Here is a 17,817-nt window from a genome sequence, read left to right on the forward strand (position 1 = left end):
CTCAACACGAATGAATCTGGTATATCAAGCATACAGAAACAACCAGACGTAGCAATCTCCCACGCACGCACTCCAGAAATCAAGTTCTGCAAGACTGATGAGAAATCACCAAATCCACCACACGGCGACACGACCAACAACCTCATCCGGACCAGATCACTAATCACCAAGCCATCTTTGTAATCGGTCGCCAATAGCATCGTATAAGTAACCTCTTCAATTCCAGGTACCAGTCGTATCATCCTTATAATCATCATCCAGAAATACGTCACAAAACATCAACCATGACCGCCCCAATGCAAATGCAGCAACTCGCCGCCGCGGCCCTGCCCGCCTACACCTGTCCGCCGGGGACCAAGATGCACATCCTCAACCTGGGGACGATGAACGTGGACGAAGGATGGTACCGCGCCCCCTTTCCGTTTACCCCTTTCCGTTTACCCCACAATCCGAAACATCAAACCTAACCAAGCCAAGGCTCCTCACCGGCGCCAACGGCAGCTCCGCCAGCAACCCCAACCCGCCCAGCAAACGGCGGGACCTGATGCTGATCGCGGGTCTGATCGAGCACCCAGAGATGGGGCTGATCTTGTTCGAAACCGGGAGCGCGGAGGACGTTGATCGGGTAGGTTTTACTTTGCCCTTGCCCTCCCTGCCCAGCTGCCGCATAAGCATAAATCCATGCAGCACCCCCCACCGCACCGCAAGACTAACCACCCAGAGACAAAAAGCAATGGGGCCCGCAAGCCACCGACCTCTTCCCGCGCACCCACTACGAGGCCCACCACCATCTCCCGGCGGCCATCCGCGCCACCGGCCACGACATCCGCGACGTGCAAGCCGTCATCATGGGCCACCTGCACCTGGACCACGCCGGCGGGCTCGAGCACTTCCGCAACACCGGGGTGCCGATCTACGTGCACGAGGAGGAGTTCAAGCACGCCTGCTGGGCGGCGGCGACGGGGGCGGACGGGGGCGTGTATCTGTAGCTCTTTCCCTTCCCCAACCCCTTTTACCCCAAGTCCCCACCCACCCGGAAGAAATGCTAACACCCCCCCACAGAGCAGATTATTTGTCGTTGGACACACTCAACTGGCAAACCTTCTCCGAACCCCAACTCGACCTCTGCACCGGCATCACCCTCTACCACTGTCCCGGGCATACCCCGGGGCTGTGCATCATGCAGGTGAACCTGCCCAAAGACGGGACGTTCATCTGGACGACGGACCAGTTCCACGTCCGGGAGAACTTCGAGCAGAATCAGGCGCAGGGGTGGCTGCTGCGCGATCATCGGGCATGGGTGGCCAGCGGGAAGTTTGTGACGCGGCTGCAGCGGTTGTTCCGGGCGCGGTTGATCTTTGGGCATGATTTGGAGACGGCGGAGGGGTTGATGAGGGAGAAGGGGGTTTGGGAGTAGTCCTGGGGTTTTGGGGGTTGGTTGGGGGGGGGGAGAGGAGGGTGTGGGCCTCGGGGTACATTAGGAATTGTAAATACTATTTGGTTGATAGTTAGGGTTAGGAAACGCTTGGAAGCTGAAACAGATCCACCGCTTTGAAAGAGTCAAACCAAGGTCGAGGGCAAAGGCCACGCAGCTCGCTAGCCATAACATCACAGATGAAATCAATAAACATGAGAACTCCCCTGCGTAGCCGCAGTAAACGCCCTCACGCACGACCAACTCCCCATCCCCTTGACCGGGCCGACCGCGTCCAGCGGATCCCACGCCACCGCTTCCACCTCCACACCGTCCGGCGGCGGCTTCTCCAGCCGTTTCGTGCGCAGCAACATCTCCAGCTTCTCGCGACGAATCCCCCGCAGTTTGCACAGAAGCTCATCAGCCGTCAGATCTTGCTCTGCATCCCCATCCCCACCATCGCGACCACCACCACCACCACCTCCCATCCCCATCCCCCGCCCCGGCACCAAAACCACCCCCCCAAACCCCGGGTCCACCGCACACCTCCCCCCCAAATCCACCAACAACGCCTCCTCCGCCAGCGACGCCAGCCAATTCGAATCAAACGGGCCCTCGCGATGCGGCCAGCTGCGCATCAACCCGATCGCGCGCCACCGGACCCGATAATCATCGCACAGGATCGCGGCCAGATACAGCGGCGGGAGGACGCCGGTCTCGACCGTGAAACTCGGCCGGTGGTCCGGGAACGAGGCCATGAGGGCCTCCACCAGCTCGCAGGTTTTCTGCAGGTCGGCGCGGTAGTGCGCCAGCGCGGCGCGGTTGCTGCCCAGCAGGCACGAGTGCAGGCAGACGCGCAGGCTGACGAGGTGGAGGTTGATGATGTCGGCGCCGCGCTGTTCCTTGGGACTCAACAGGGGGTAGGCGTGGGCGTAGAAGGGGCGGAAGCGCTGCGCGAAGCGGGTGGCTTCGCTCCAGACGGCGTGTTGTTGGGGCTGCAGGGCGGCGTAATTTGCCGCGACCTGCGGTTGGGTGAGGCCCATGCAGGGGGCGCTGAAGCGGTAGGAGGTGCGGAGGAGGGGGTCGAAGGCGGCGCGCGCGGCGGGGAGGGATGGGAAGGGTTGCGTTGGCGAGGATGCGGGATCGTGGTGGAGCGGCGGCGGCGGCGGCAGCAGCATCGGGAAGACGCGGTCGTAGTGCGAGGCCAGGATGTCCAGGTGCGCGAACGCGGTGACGATGCACTGCGCGACCAGGCCCCGGCGCGAGGCCAGATTCCCGAACGCACCGTGCTGCTGCTGCTGCTGCTCCTGTAGGATGAGTAGGCCACTCCGTAGATGTGCGAACCCGCTGTCGTACCGCCCGCGCAGCAGGTCCGCCAGCACGAACAGCAGGCAGCACACCAGGATGACCTCGCGGAGGCGCGGGTCCTGCGAGCGGCGGCGCCGGTTGAGCAGGGTGATGGCGCGCGCCAGCTGGTCCTGCGCGAACTGGTGCCACGGGTTCGCAGCCGCCAGGTCGCTGGGCGTGGCCAGCGGCATGCCGTTGGCCTCCGAGTTCTCGTGGATGGCGCTCAGCGCCACGATCGCGTGGTAGACCGGCGGCTCGGACCGGCTCAGCTGCAGCACCAGCTTCTGCCACAGCGTGGAGTCGAAGAACTCCAGCAGCGTGGGCACCGTGTGGTGCTGGAAGTAGGCCACGCACCGCCGCTCGTCCGAGGTCATCGTCCAGTCCCGCCGGTCCAGCGCCGGGCGGGGCCCGCCGGCCAGGCTCAGGAGGTGTGGATCGGCCAGGGTCTTTTGGGGGGTCCATTTGAGTTTCGGCGGCAGTCGGTGGACGTCGTAGCCGTCGCACTGTCGGCCGGCCGATGAGCAGTTACGGCATGCTACGGGGCCCTCGTCGCATTTGATACGGCGCGCGCTGGCTGGAATGATTAGTAGTCCGCTACACAACAGTACTACCGGCAACTGGCTGCTACTCACCGACAGGTCCGACACCCGGTTCTGGACCGCGTCCGACCGGATTTGGGCTTGGTGGCTGCTGGCTGGCTTGATGAATGCATTGACAGATGACGACGATACACAGTAAGGACAGGGTCCAGGGATGGTACTCCGGGAGTCCGGAATGTCAGGGTTTGGCTGCTGTGAGGGAAAAGTTGGGGCTCAGGGACCCATGACTAATCCACGGGCTGCCAAAAGGACTATCAAGCACTATGTGGGGACAATGGCCGCGATACACGCTAAAATCGTAACTCCAAAGCGCGCGATTGGTCTGATCGCGAACTTGTCGGAAGGGTTGACTTTGGGCTGGAGATGCAGGGTGGAGGTGGGTTTCTCGGTCTCGCCGGCGGCCGAACCCTATCCCCCTGTCGCCCGGACAATTTCCTCCAAAGTTTTAGGGGTGGATCCACCTCAGTTGTCAAGAATACTGGTTCATTGTCGGATGATCATTAAGGTGATTTGGGAGATATATCAACTTCATCCCAGTGAACAACCAGATGTTATGGATCGAAATGTCCGCTTAGTCCATCACAGTCAGAAGACCTCAAAGAGTCCAGTCCCGATATGGTCAAGGATTCCCTGCAATCTCAAGCCAGAACCGGGGTCTGCAAGCAAGATGAATGTGCCGCTCATCACACTGTACCCATCTCAGATGCAAATCCCGGTATCTTACAGATTGCAAGCAAAGCACATCGCCCACATCGCCAGCCTCAGACCAGCACAATACAGAAAGCAGATCTTTCCAGAAGCCCATGACAAATCTCATCCTCAACCCGAATTTATAATGCATTGCAGGTTGTGGATGGTAAGTCGTCTACAGGTGGAGAGGCTTCCAAATCCAGGGTCATCAGCCATCGATCATCAGATCTCTTATCTATACTCTGTAAGAGGCAAAGGCAGAGATGAAAGGTAAAGAATGGTAAGCTTAACCGCGCTAGGGTTAGAGTCACCCAGCTTGCCGACCGTCGGACCCAGCCGACCACCATTTTCCCAAAATAGTATTCCGTGATCTGCCCATCAACCAATAATTTAGTCACATAGCATTGACTAGTGGCTTGACATCCGGCCACAACACCTCAGGCTGAGATCCCTCCCCGCTGGCAATCTCATCTCGACCGGCGCGATAGAATAATCAATCGATTGAGGGGCCCATCCCACTATGCCGAATCAGGAAGTCGGTCTTCCCTTTCAGGTAAGGTGTAAACCGTGCCCTGCACTAGCCCTCCAGTCTACACAGTACACAACAAATAAACTCCGCCCGGTAACCGTTCTTATACCCGGGCCAGAGCTAGGCACAGTACATAGTAAGTAACTATAGTAGATAACCCGGCTCCTGCAGAACTTAGGGCTTCCCTTCCCTTCCGACCCAATCGACCCCCTCCCTTGCGGCAAAAAAAAAGGTCCAAGGCTCAGTCCCTGACTCCGCAACGGGAATAGCTTCACAACCACGAGAAGTCCCGATTCCGTGATGATCGCGATACCTCCAATCACGGTGCACTCTGGAGACCAGGGTCATGATGGTTGGAGTCCAAGGAATGGGGGCTAATCTCTTCTGTCCACGCGAGCGTGAATCTCATCTTCTGCAGGGTTTACTTCAGACCCCCCTTCCCCACTTGCCCTAATAGCTTATTGATGCACGTTGGCGGTTGGGGATGTATCCCAACTGCCAGTACGCACTGGGTACTATATATAGAGGGGCATATCCACCCGAATGTAGACAGATCTACAGATAATTTTTGAGTTCTCAACGTCCGCGACACTTAAAGTCAAACGATGTCACAAGCTGAGATGATGACGAGTCCATGGACCCTGGACCCCGCCGTGATGCTGGACTACCTCTCCCTCCTCAATGCATCATCATCATTATCGCCCTCCTCCTCCCTACAGTCCCGATCCCCCACACCCTCACCAGCATCTTCCATCCTCGACCCAACAAGCCCAACCCACTCCCACACCGACGACGAATACACCAAAACAATCCACAACCACCCCCGACCACCCCGCCACTCCGCCCAACCAAGGAGACTACCCACGAAAGCCCCGCGGAAACGCGGCCGGCCGAGGATGATCGACCAGATCACGGGGGAAGTCGACGACGCCGCCACCAAGGAGGTAAGCAAGCTCCCCTTCCCTCCCCTTCCCCTTCCCTTCGCGGGAGCCCAGCACCGAGACTCTGGCCCAGGGTGCATTATAACCCTTTCCCACTTTTTTTCCTTTTTTCTTTTCTTTTTTTCTTTTCTTTCTTTTTTTTTTTTTTTTAGAAGAAAAGACACGACTAATTTCTCCGCATAGCGCCGCAAAATCCAAATCCGCGTGGCGCAGCGCGCCTACCGTTCGCGCCAGCAGGAACGCACCGCCCTCCTGACGCGGCAGGTGCACGAGCTGGAGCAGAAGCTGCTGATTGCGAGGAACATCTACCTCCACACGCACGCGACGGCGGTGATGGGGTGCGGAGACCCAGCCGGGCTCGATGGGGGCAGGGGCGGCGGCGGCGGAGGAGGAGGAGGCGGTGGAGGAGGGTACTCGCGGACCCTGCAGGATAATCTCCGGCTGCTGCTGGCGATCACGGAGGTGGATGCAGGTGGGAAAGAGGCGACGGGGTCCGAGGGGGAGGAGGATAAGAGGGGAGGACTCTGGGAGCCGCGGGACGACGACGTGAAGGCGTCGTATCCGCTCTACCCGGGTCATGGGAATGGGCTGTTGCCGTCGACGCCCGGGGGGTTGTTGCCGGGTGGGATGTTTGAGGATCCGTTTGATGTGGATCTGTGAACTGTCTGATCTTGGGGAAGGAGCGTTGGCGTTAATTTATCGTTGGGGAGAGGGTTATTCTGCGTGCAGCGATTAGCGATGCTGTTTTTTTTTTTTTTTTTAGCTTCTTGTATATACTATCAGCTTATTCTCGGCAGATTGATAGAAGTATGGATTTCGTCAAGGGTTCGTTTTGTGTCCATCATGTACTGGTTGATTCATAAAACAGGCACATACGACCACAGGGTGTGGAAAACAGGGCTTCCCGTCCGCTCAGCCGTACTTAAGCCACACGCCGGGAGGTTAGTAGTTGGGTGGGTGACCACCAGCGAATCCCTTCTGTTGTATGTTTTTTTCTTGGATCCTTGGTTCATCATTATGCCCATACTCAGTAGCAGTGAGATCAGCCTTCACAACATGATCCATTGTGATGAGATCAGGTAGGGGTAACAAAAAAAAGGACAACTGCGATGGGAACTGTTCGTGGCGCCCTCAAACGGGCCCTAATTGTATCGGATTTAATACATATTCTGCTTACAGAGGTTATCTCCTTACCTGTCATATATCTCATCGAAGATCCCAAGCTGGTGGAGAATCCGCCCCGTTCATTCAGATCACGGCATCAAATCGAAGTACAGTATCTCCATCAGTCTCTGGAGGGAGGAAGCATTCTTGAACGGAATGTACTCAAGTGAAACTGTCGACACTGTGAGTCGTCCCGCCACGTGGTCCAAAGGCCTTCCTTCGCCTCCTGTTTCATACAGGAAACTCAACTACTATAACTGCCAGCCAACCACTGAGGCCAAGGAATCGTTCCATATCGCCCAGCTCGAAGTCCTTTGATCGCTTACAGGAGCCACTGCTCTTACCTCCACCAGCAAAACGGTAGCACCTGGAGATTTGGAAGGTGGTCGGAAAATCCATCGGTCCATTGTTTTTGCCTCGTTGCATCTTTTGCCAGCCTCTACAAAGAGAGCCTGCAAAATGAACTCCCAAGATCACTGAGAGTTATAATGTCCATGATCCACTAAGTTTCTGGGGTCACTTGTTAACGTACAAGGTATGCATCGAACAGGCTATATCACTCACTGTGCACCCAAGAAACTTTGTAATCAACTTCCCTCTGTTCTCTGCGGCAAAAAAGCTGCATCCAGATCCTGAGGACCTCTTCAACATCGTCACCAACAACGTGTTCGACTCTGCATCAATCTTGAGCTTTCCATCCTGCAAGGCTTGGATAAGGATCGGCAGCGCCTCCGCAAAGCGTGCCGCGTAGTCCATGATGACGAACCCCTTGATCTGCAGACGCATGCTCACAACCTCGAACCAGTTCTTGAGGATGGGACAACATGATTCATCCAAAACAGTAGCCACAGCCAGCATTACCCACAGTCCGGATTCCACCCCCGAATTAACCCTATGAACTAGCTATTAATCCTGTTGATGCGCGCACGTGGTATCCATTCAAGTAGATTCTTCTAGGCTTAGCCCGAAGCCCTTACAGAGAGAGAGACACTTGGCCTCAGAACATGCCTCCTAACTACTCTAGACCACTGCGATAATTCCCGCCAGCGCGATCTCGATGCATTATATTATCTCGGTGCGCAATACGGATGTCAATCACCAAGGAACTAACCAGTAGTACCGCAAGAAAAGCATTTCTGAGCGGCATAAGCCGAGAATAGAAGTGGCTGGATCTTTTCCCGGTGCAGGTCCATACTCGATGCCAAGCCTGAGCTTGCTGTCTCAAACTTGTGCAGAAGACAGAAGACACTGACTCTGTACACAGTCAAATGGGCTATCTCTGTAAGACATGTACCTGGCTATGGCCCGTCTCGACTCAAATCTTAGACAGGTTGTACCTATAAACAATCAAGGATATATTGGATTAATCAGGAAGAGGATTATGGACTAGAAAAACTCCATCTTCAACTATTTTGGGAAACAGCCATAAACTGAAGTGGATCTACCAGCAGGTCAGAGAATACCTGAGGTTCAATCAGATCCGCCGTCCGCGCAATAAAGATGTATTTACTGTTGTTTCATTTGGCTTAATCGTAAGCCCCTTCACCATAAAAGAAATGCATGCAGCTCCGTATTTTCCACCACATCCACCTCGCTACAATCCCGCGATTCCCTGCGGTCACAACATAAGCCGCCCCTCGCCCACCTGAACCGCCGTCCCCCGCAGTAGAATTTTAGCGATCTTCTCCCCCGCGGGGTCCCGCTCCACGGTAACAGAGATATCATTCCGGCGGCCCATCTCGACGCCCTGAACGATGTGGTAGTCAAAGGGCCCGGCCCCCTCCTCACTCGGCTCCTGCAGCGCAAGATACGCCGCCAGGGCGCTAGAGGCACTGCCCGTGCCGGGGTCCTCCCAGCCGATGAACATGCGCGTGCGCAGCGTGCGACCCCCGCTCGCATCCCGCCCCAGATCGACATAGTACTTGCTCCCGGTGGGGCCGGAATCCCACCCCGCGTCTAAATGCGCCGTGGTGAAGCAGTCCGGCAGCAGCGCTTCGGTCACGGCGGCTAGGGACTCTAGATCGGGGAGCTGGTGGAGCGCAAACGACAGCCCGTTGACGATGGAGATGACGGGCGCGGATTGCACGGCTTGCTGGTGCTGGTGGTAGGCGAACGGGATGGAGGCGCCCACCAGCTCGTCGGCTGCGGTGACGGGGATGGCCCCCGCTTTCGTGGTGAGTTGCTGGAGGCTGCGGGTCCCGGTGGCGGAGGCCTGTTGCTGGAGCACGTAGCATGCGGTGCCGATGGTCGGGTGACCCGCGAAGGGGATCTCGCATTTTGGGGTGAAGATGTCGATGTGCAGGTCGGTGGGGGAGTCGGAGGCGGATTCATGCAGGAAGACCGTCTCGGAGAGGTTGAACTCGGTGGCGATCTTTTGCTTGGTCTCTTGGCTCAGGGTGTCGCGCTGCTGCGCGGGCACGCGCACGATGGCGAGCGGGTTGCCCTGGAACCGGGTGGTGGTGAAGACATCTACCAGGGCGTATGTGAGAGACATGTTGGATTGAATGTGTCCGATTGAGGAGGGTGATAGGAAGCTTAAGTGTGGTTGGAGAAGGTGCGGAGGTTGAGGGCGCTGGCCGATTTAAGATTGGCGGGCTCGGGGTTTTCTCGCCGACCCATTTTGACTCCCGTTGCTTTCCGCTCGGAGACAGTTCGCCGAGGCCCCACCTCTATCTACTATGCACGCATATATATGTAACGTGAAGGGATATGGATCCAGTCCCCATATCTCATAGCCAGATTATTTCTGCTCAATTCGACATTCTCTACAACTCTTCTGAAGATTGTTCGAATCCGCCATGGCAGCCAAAGTCCCCATCTTCACTGATCAAGCCCCTGCACCATTCCCGATCTTCTCGCAGGCGATCGTTCACAAAGACACAGTCTACTGCTCCGGCATGATCGGCTTGGATGCAAAGACCAATACTTTGGTGACCGGTGGAGTGGAAGAACAGACAGTAGGTGAAGCCATGCCCTTTTCACACTTTTTCTAATATTTGGACCCCTCAGGACCAATTACTGCGCAACCTGGACCTGGTCCTCCAGGCTGCCGAATCTGGGCTGCAGAACATCCTCAAGATGACCGTCTACATCACCACCATGAACGACTTTGCCGCGATGAACCGCGTCTATGCACAACACTTCTCTGCACCCATGCCGGTAGGTCCCCGGCATAGTTTGGGACAGTGAGGACTAGGGCTGACAGGACATGTTTCCAGGCGCGGACTTGCGTGGCGGTGAAGGAGTTGCCCCTGGGTGCGCTGGTGGAGATGGAGTGTATTGCGTACAAATAGTAGACTGTTGGCTGTTGTCATAAATCATAAATTGATAATGTGAATTTACCGAGGGCTATGTAGGAATCGTATACTCTGTTCAGTTCTCTAGTTTGACGGATGGCGAATGCCGAGGCCTAGGCGGGAAGGCGGAAAGAAAAGTCCGAGCTGCCCGGGCGGGATCGGAAATCTCTTTTCCCCTCTTCTTCCTATTTCTCTGTAGTCATAACCAACCCTAACCCCACCGCCCATTGACAGTGCGAGAATGACACCCCAGACTCCCGGAAGAGCCTGTCGAGAGTGTAGGCGGCGGAAATTGAAGGTCTGACGTCTACAAGGCGCTTTAGTAGGTCGATTATACTGACGTGGCTAGTGTGACCGTGCCAAGCCCGTGTGCTCGACGTGTGAGCGCTCTCGCAGCCTATGCGACTATCAACGGCCCAACCGAACCCCTTTGACCCGAAGGTATTTAACGCAACTGGAGAACGAGCTCAGTCAAGCGCGGACACTTCTGCGAGACACCCGACGGGAGGACCAGTTGACTGCGCGCCTCAATCCCGACAATGATGACCTCGGTTCACAGCCCCCCGACACAAGCGCTGCAGTCGATCCGGGCTCATCCCTACTCAAGACGCGGCAGACGGAGCGATGCGCCCTGCTTCCCCCCGAGGTTGCACCTCCAGTCGCCAGTTTCGAATGGGACGAACGGGATAGTAGCCTACAAAACGCCGCCGAGGCGCCCTTCAAGCATTCTATTGGCGGTTATTTCGGTCTGCTCCGCCGTTCCACCTGCGCGGGTTGATGCTAATAGAATCTACAGGCATCGCCTCGACTAGAGCTTTCCTGCGCACGACCGGCCATCAAGATGAAGCCTACCCCCCGATGGCCATAGCATGCCCTCCCCGGACTACTTCGAACGCATCCATTGCCTTATCCTCAATCGGGCAATACGTGGACGCCTACTTCACCCACTGCCACCCGTTGCATCCCTTCCTGCACGAAACTGCATTCCGCGCCCAGATGATGGATCTGTACCCACGGCCAGCACAGCCACTGTGGGAAATGCTCCTCTACGCGGTGGCTGCGCTGGGCGCCTTTGCCGTCTCCTCCCCGACGGACGATACCACCGACCGAGGATTCTTCGAAGCCGCCAAGGCACGCTTCTCCAGCGACATGATGGAGACGGGCAACAAGACCCTGGTCCAGGCCCTGAGCCTGATGTCGCGATATCTGCGCATGCGCAACAAGCTCAACGCCAGCTACAACTACCTGGGGCTGGCGAATCGGACCGCGATCGGGATCGGGCTGTACAAAGAGTTCCCGGCGCCGGAGAGCAACCCGTTCTACCAGGAAGTCCGCCGACGCGTGTGGTGGAGCCTGTACACGCTGAACCTGGAAGATGCGATCGCATTCTCCCGACCGCAGGACTTCCCCCAAGCCGGGGTGGAAGTCAATTTGCCTCTGAATATTCACGACCTCGTGCGTCTCTCTGCACCGAATCCCCCCAAATTGCAACAGAATTGACCCGATCCAGGACCTCACCCCAAGCACCCCGGCGATCCACGCCGAGGCCAACCAAACCATCCTGTACTCCGGCCTCAAATTCACGGCCGCCTTCTACTCCACCATCAGCAAGGTCTACAGCAGCATCACGACCGTCCCGTACCCGCGCGCCCGCGAGCTCCTTCACTACGACGATACCCTCATCCACGGATGGGAGGCCTCCCTCCCCGCATTCTACCGCCGCACCGCGCCCCAGGAGGCCCGATACAGCCTCGCCCACGCCCTGCTCGTCTGGCGCCGCCTCAACTTCCAGATCCTGATGTACCGCCCCTTCATCGTGTGGCATTACACCACGCGCCACAGCGTCAGCCCCCCGAAGCTCCCCGCGGACCCCGACAGCGTCCAGGCGGCCATCCAACGCTGCCAGCGCGCGGCGGACGAGTCCATCCGGGCGATCGCCGAATTCTGGTTCTTGGGGAAGCACCAGCCGCGCACCGCGTGGGAGAGCTGGTATGCCCTCCAATTCCTGTTCCCCGCCGTCCTGATCCCGGTGATGTGCGTGCGGAACGAGTCGTCCGGGGCGGAGGGGGCGGCGGCGTGGCGCGATCGGATCCACCAGGCCCTCGAGGTGATGGATTCCGCGGCGGAGGTGTGGGGGTCTGCGGCGCTGCAGGGGCGCATCGTGAGGAGTCTCTGTAGTGGCGTGGTGGACTTGGATAGAGGGTCGGATGTTGTGTGTCTGGGGCAAGGGATTCGGCCTCCTTCGGCGGAGCTGGAGTATGGTGCGGCGGCGGCGGCAGCCTTCTCGGCGACGCAGCAGATGTTGTAAGTTTTGAGACCTTTCCACCCTTGAATTGCTGTTGTGGGGATTCAGGAGCGCTGATATCGTCTCCGCTGGGCGGGGAATATAGTCCCGAGTATCTCGATCTAGGGGAGTTGACCCTGTATTCTGATTTTCTTTGAATGGGTTCTGGCTTCGTCTTTCCGATGATATTGGGGAGACATGGCAGATGATTCGGATTGAACTTTGCGTCATGTCCCTGGGGTCCAGCCATGGCCTCAGGAGGGATGATCGCTCTACTTGAAGTATCATACGGTCTACTCTGTGAGTTATTGCGGGGTTGCGGATCAGCTGCAGCCGCTTATCAGGGGTGGATACTTCCTCCGCACTCGGTATGCTCGGATAATAGACAGCCGAGATCACCATGTGATGCGCGACACACGCAAGGAGAGCTTCAACCTACGAAGTGAAGTTTCCAGATCTGTTGAATGTCATCGGTCCGGTGAGGCTTGGATCAATCCCTTTCTATCATTTTCCGTCGATCATTTAAAGTCGGTCGTCCGTCAAAGAAGGAATGAAGCAGTGGAACCGCCCGACCGACCGAAAGTCACGAGTCATCGGGAACCCTAGGTCTGGGTTAGGTTCATCGGCACCCTCGCTCAAAAGGTCAAGTACCGACTGAGCTGCGAGCTTTGGTTGAGGGTAAACTGGCGTGCCTTGCCTCTGTCCTGGCTAGGTAGAACTTGCTCTACACCGACCGTGATTTCGAGTTGCAAGGAGGTGAAAGGTTCTGGAACCCGAATGAACTGGGTCGTATGTCACCAGGGGTGAACTCTGGAAGTAGTTGGCCACTTCTAGCTTGTTGTCGACTTAAAGCAGCCCGATCGGAAACCTGATGCTCTCATCCACCATATCAGGGAAGTGGGGAAGGAATATGAATGCATGGCAAGAAAGGGAAAGGCTTTCGACTTCGGTTTCTGTGAACAAACTATTGTTATGTTTGTGAGAGGGGCGTATGTATGGCCAGGTATAGAATTGCGTCAACTGTGCCCACGAAAAGACCCTAGCGTCCCCTTTAACTAATCACTGAAAGGTTCAGTAATGTAGAACCCTGGCGAGCTACCACAAGCACGGCTAATAGGCTCATTTTGCCCTCCTCGGGCCAAGAGACAGCGAGTTGCGGGGTATGTGCGGTGAATGCAAGCACTGCTGCAACTGGGCTGATTATTGGCAAAAGCTTGCCGACGCTGGCATACGCTGGTATACACCCTGATTGGGGGAATATTGTTGAGCGGGAGAACACCCCATTTTTCCCCGCGACTCCATTTAGCCGACACGCCCCGTGCGCCTCTCCCGTATAAATCCAAATGCGGGGCCCCGCAGAAGGCTTCTTTCTGCCTTCTTGGTACTCGAATCCCTTACACAGGTGCTTATCGCCATGGAACACGAGAAAGTCGAGATTGAGAGGGTGGAACACCTCCCCACCGAGCAACAACATGCCTCCATCGAAAAAGGCCAGCCGCTGATGCGGTCGGAACTCGATGATCTTAGTGTCTGGGAGAGTCTGGGCCGGTACCGGTTCGTCACGATGATCGCAATGGCTGCGGCTTTCAGTGCTTCGCTGGACGGGTATCGTAAGCTTGTCTTGGGGAAATCATAAAACGAAAGAAGAAAGTCGCTAATTGATCCAGAGATCAACCTCAACGGCGGCGTGGTGTCCAACACCGGATTTATCCAGCAGATGGCTAGCCCGGGAACGCCGATCATCGCGGGCAAGTATATCTCCGCGTGGGGTGGGATTCAGTCTGCTGGCCAAACCGTCGGTCAAATTGTCAGTCTTGCGGTTCGCTTGACTTTTCTATGAGACTGACGACCGGCGATACAGCTGCTTCAGTACGTGACCGACGGCTACGGCCGTAAGATCGCCTTGTACATCATCTTCCTTACCTTCGTGATTGTATGCGCCCTCCCCTTCCCGTCCGCGGACCTCCTGCTGAACGATATTGGTGTAGAGCGTGATGATCGAATCGTTCGCTACGCACTGGGACCACTGGCTCGTGGCCAAGATCTTCTCCGGCATGGGGGTGGGGATGCTGCAGTCGACCATGCCTCTTTATCTGTCCGAGATTGCGCCGACCCAGTTGCGAGGGTTCCTCATCAACGCGTATAGCTTGTACAGTGCTGGACTTTACCTACGTATTTTCATTCAGCGCTTGGCTAATTCAGGCACAGCTGGTTTGTCATCGGGCAACTCTTCGCCTCGGTTGCCCTCAACCGCCTGCACTCTACGGATCCCTATGATTTCCGAACGCCGATCTACTCCCAGGTTCGTACTGACAACTTCGGCGTGGCGACTGCGCTGACCGCAAACAGTGGGCCATGGTCGGGGTTGCAGGCGTCATCTTCGTGCTCCTCCCAGAGTCACCGTGGTGGCTGGTGGGCAAGGACCGGCCGGAGAAGGCGGCCGGAGTGCTGCGCCTCTGCTGCGGCCGCGTCCAGGGCTACAGCGTGGACCAGCAGATCGGCATCATGACCGCGACCATCACGGAGGAACGCCGCCTCGCCGAACGCAACCGCAGCCAAGGGGCCTGGGCCGTGTTCCAGGGGCGCAACCTCCTCCGCTTTGTTATCGCGGGCTGGCCCAAGATCGCCCAGCAGTTCGTGGGGCTCTCCGTGTTCAACACCTACGCGACCTACTTCTGTATGCCCGTCCCTCCTCCTCCCACACTGATAAATGCCGCTGACGCATCGATACAGTCCAGTACGCCGGCAACGATGACCCCTTCCTCGTCACACTGATCCTGTCGTGCGTGCAGATCATTGCCATGATCGTCACCTGCGTGCTCACCGACCGCGTCGGCCGACGGCCCCTGACCGTCTATCCGTACGGGGTGACCGTCCTCTCCGTGTTAGCATTAGGGATCGTCGGCTGCTTCGACTACACGACGTCGAGCTTGAGCTCGCTCCTCGTAAGCCTACTAACCCCCTCCCCTTCCCCTCTGTACTCCCCCGAGTAACCTAACCACGCACAGATCTTCTTCGCCTGCCTCGCCACCTTCTCCACCACCGGCGCCTCAGCCATCGGCTACGCCTACGCGGCCGAAATCCCCTCGCAGCGCCTCCGCGCCCAAACCGCCGCCTGGTCCCTGGCGTCCTCGAACCTCGTGGCCATCATGTTCAGCTTCTGCACGCCGCTGATGATCAACGGGGAGACGACGCACTGGGGGCCCAAGACGGGATTCTTGTATGTTCACTGGGTATTATCGTCCGGCTGGGATCGATCGTGAGCTAATCGGGGGACCTCTAGTTTCGCTGGCACCGGCGCCGTCGCGGTGGTTGTTGCCTGGTTCATTCTGCCCGAGGTCACGCGCCGCACGCCGGCGGAGATTGATGAGTTGTATGTTACCCCTTACATTCAGGTTTTGTGTTTGTGGGTTGTGGGTTGGGTGACTGTGCTGATGAGTGTGTAGGTTCGAGAAGAGGGTGAATTTGCGGAAGTTTGGTGGGTATTTGACGGATGTGCAGATTAATGCGAGTGCGCACACGACGGGGGAGGAAAGGGATGCGTAGAGGTGGTTTTCTTGGGGTGTGGATTGTAGGGGTTGAGGGTTGAGGTGGGTGGGTGGTGGGAATACTGCGACGGGTTGAGTGTTGCCACCATTGTGGATGCGGATCTCCTATGCAAATCACAATTTACTGGATTCCGGGATATATGTGCTTAGTATGACAAACCTGTTGGGGCTGGGATTCCCCCCCACATACCAAAATCGTTGATTTTTGAGACGCATATCAGTGGGGATGTGAAGGCTATCCCTATTTCTTATAATGTTGTATGGAGGAAGGACTTTACTTAGATGAATAAAGAATCAACTATACCTGTGGAGGCGAGCAAGGTCTTAAGAGGTCACGTGACGGGTTCTCAGCAGAGCCAAGGTCTTGACTAGAAAACTTCCAGATCTATGACTTCGTGGTATCCTTTAGGCTTCAAGTCTCATCAACTAATGAGCCTCGGCTCACTCCTGGACAGGAGAGCGGTAACTAGTTCGCTTGTTATCATGAACCGGTCTGGCCGTTTTCTCAATTGATCCTTTCGGACGAGGACCCACACTCACCACTATTCAATTGCTGAGTTTTAGTGAATTGTTTCCAACCGAAAGAGCCAATGGTTGCGAAAGAGTCAATGGTGCTATAGCTTCATGCGGCCTAGTCACCGCATAGCCCGACCCACTCAGGTCTGGCAGCGGATCGGAACCCAGAGATCTTTGGTAGGGTTTTCCCCGCTCGTGCCGCCGGCTGCATCCCTGAAGAAGAGACCCTTGTTGTTCCTGAATTCTGCAGTATCTGGGTCACAGTTCGTGTGGGATCTGTAATGTAGGAAATCAGGGGTTCAAGAATCTAGTGTAACCTGGGGTATGTCTCTCTGCGATACCACAGTCACAGCTGCGCCTTTCATCTAGGGCATCATATCTTCTGACACCATTACCCTAGCGTCTTAAGACCTTTGATATAGCCTACAGCAGTTAATGCTCTCGTGACGCGACGAGATTCCTCGTTACGTTCCGCCAAGACGACTGCAGCGTAGTCGAGTTGCCCTATAGAGCGGCCGCTGCAAAGACAATCTCGTATTCCCCTGAGGTCCACACTGGAAAAATTCTTCAGCGTAGATGAGGTCTTCAACTCCATATTCTGAATCTGGTTAGTGATCAGGGTCGTCAGTGGGCCCTGCGATCTTGGCAGGAAAAGGTGCGGCTGCTGATTGAGAGAGATAAGAGACTTCTCGCCCCACCGGTCCGGCCCGCCAGCCGTGCTGAGGTTAGAGTCTATTGGAATACGAGGGTCTCAGATTGTCGGGGTTGGAGTATAGATGAATACGAGGGTTGGATTATCTCCGACGGACTCACGCGGGGCATAGAGGGAGGACTGATTCCGATGCCATGAGCAGGATAGGTGTTTGCCCGGCAACTGATACCATCCAGGAGAAGCTCTCGACAATATAAATAGGTCGAGACACCCTCTTCTACAGTCCACTCATCAGCATCGATCACAATTATCACTTTCATCTCCCATTCAATCCCTCACAGTAAGCATATCCATCTCCCTTCCCAGCTATCAGAGCCAATCTAAACCCTCACAGACTTTAAACTTTCCCCCAAACCAACCACCGAATATCCTCAAAATGCTCACCAAGACCCTCACCACCGCCCTCCTCGCCGCCACCGGCGCCCTGGCCAGCTCTCAGTACGTGACCGTCAACCTGTGGACCGGCGACGACTGCACCGGCACCTTCCACCAGGAGACCATCGCCTACGACACCGGGAACGGCAACCAGGTCTACCAGTACGGCTACACCTGGGCCAGCGGCTCCATCGCCGGCGGGGCCTCCGCCTGCGGCGTCGCCTTCTGCCAGTACGGCTCCAGCTGCTACAACAACCCCGACGTGTCCGCCGGCTGGTCGCCCAACTGCTACACGGGCGGCCCGACTATGGCGTTCGATAAGATTCTGGTGAACACTTGCTAGTTTGCTAGCCCTGCCCTGGAAGCTTTTGGGGGCGTGGTGTTTTTGTTTGACTATCTGTT

General features: G+C 56.7%; 7 protein-coding genes across 7 annotated transcripts; 5 read left to right on the forward strand and 2 right to left on the reverse strand.

Moving 5' to 3' along the window:
- Nucleotides 1–302: 302 nt before the first annotated feature.
- Nucleotides 303–1,417, forward strand: BO86DRAFT_305844 (N-acyl homoserine lactonase family protein; the record flags this gene model as incomplete). The annotated part of the gene is made up of 4 exons (XM_025667671.1): nt 303–403; nt 478–625; nt 732–985; nt 1,063–1,417. 4 exons carry the CDS (start codon nt 303–305, stop codon nt 1,415–1,417), a joined length of 858 nt encoding a protein of 285 aa, XP_025530833.1.
- Nucleotides 1,418–1,644: 227 nt separating this feature from the next.
- On the reverse strand, nt 1,645–3,473 carry BO86DRAFT_290101 (Zn(II)2Cys6 transcription factor; the record flags this gene model as incomplete). Its single annotated transcript, XM_025667378.1, has 3 exons — nt 1,645–1,851; nt 1,930–3,331; nt 3,394–3,473. Coding segments are annotated over 3 exons (1,689 nt in total), but the record flags the coding sequence as incomplete, so codon positions are not given.
- Nucleotides 3,474–5,079: 1,606 nt separating this feature from the next.
- On the forward strand, nt 5,080–6,180 carry BO86DRAFT_440288 (bZIP transcription factor; the record flags this gene model as incomplete). The annotated part of the gene is made up of 2 exons (XM_025676197.1): nt 5,080–5,523; nt 5,704–6,180. The coding sequence occupies exons 1-2, from the start codon at nt 5,185–5,187 to the stop codon at nt 6,178–6,180; spliced, it is 816 nt and encodes a 271-aa protein (XP_025530835.1). The 5' UTR covers nt 5,080–5,184.
- A 1,924-nt stretch (nt 6,181–8,104) lies between these two features.
- On the reverse strand, nt 8,105–9,219 carry BO86DRAFT_386508 (PhzF family phenazine biosynthesis protein). The gene has a single exon (XM_025671350.1). It carries the CDS (start codon nt 9,176–9,178, stop codon nt 8,303–8,305), a length of 876 nt encoding a protein of 291 aa, XP_025530836.1. The 5' UTR covers nt 9,179–9,219; the 3' UTR covers nt 8,105–8,302.
- Nucleotides 9,220–9,482: 263 nt separating this feature from the next.
- BO86DRAFT_440291 (uncharacterized protein) lies at nt 9,483–12,512 on the forward strand (the record flags this gene model as incomplete). Its single annotated transcript, XM_025676198.1, has 5 exons — nt 9,483–9,641; nt 9,694–9,843; nt 10,330–10,726; nt 10,777–11,435; nt 11,491–12,512. 5 exons carry the CDS (start codon nt 9,483–9,485, stop codon nt 12,286–12,288), a joined length of 2,163 nt encoding a protein of 720 aa, XP_025530837.1. The 3' UTR covers nt 12,289–12,512.
- Nucleotides 12,513–13,678: 1,166 nt separating this feature from the next.
- Nucleotides 13,679–15,810, forward strand: BO86DRAFT_396579 (general substrate transporter; the record flags this gene model as incomplete). The annotated part of the gene is made up of 10 exons (XM_025673410.1): nt 13,679–13,874; nt 13,932–14,071; nt 14,126–14,197; nt 14,253–14,413; nt 14,473–14,566; nt 14,614–14,941; nt 14,998–15,209; nt 15,273–15,484; nt 15,548–15,637; nt 15,711–15,810. 10 exons carry the CDS (start codon nt 13,679–13,681, stop codon nt 15,808–15,810), a joined length of 1,605 nt encoding a protein of 534 aa, XP_025530838.1.
- Nucleotides 15,811–17,416: 1,606 nt separating this feature from the next.
- Nucleotides 17,417–17,758, forward strand: BO86DRAFT_396580 (uncharacterized protein; the record flags this gene model as incomplete). The annotated part of the gene is made up of 1 exon (XM_025673411.1): nt 17,417–17,758. One exon carries the CDS (start codon nt 17,417–17,419, stop codon nt 17,756–17,758), a length of 342 nt encoding a protein of 113 aa, XP_025530839.1.
- Between the last annotated feature and the right edge of the window lie 59 nt (nt 17,759–17,817).

The sequence above is a fragment of the Aspergillus japonicus genome (genome assembly GCF_003184785.1).
Source record: "Aspergillus japonicus CBS 114.51 unplaced genomic scaffold BO86scaffold_7, whole genome shotgun sequence".
Taxonomy (NCBI): domain Eukaryota; kingdom Fungi; phylum Ascomycota; class Eurotiomycetes; order Eurotiales; family Aspergillaceae; genus Aspergillus; species Aspergillus japonicus.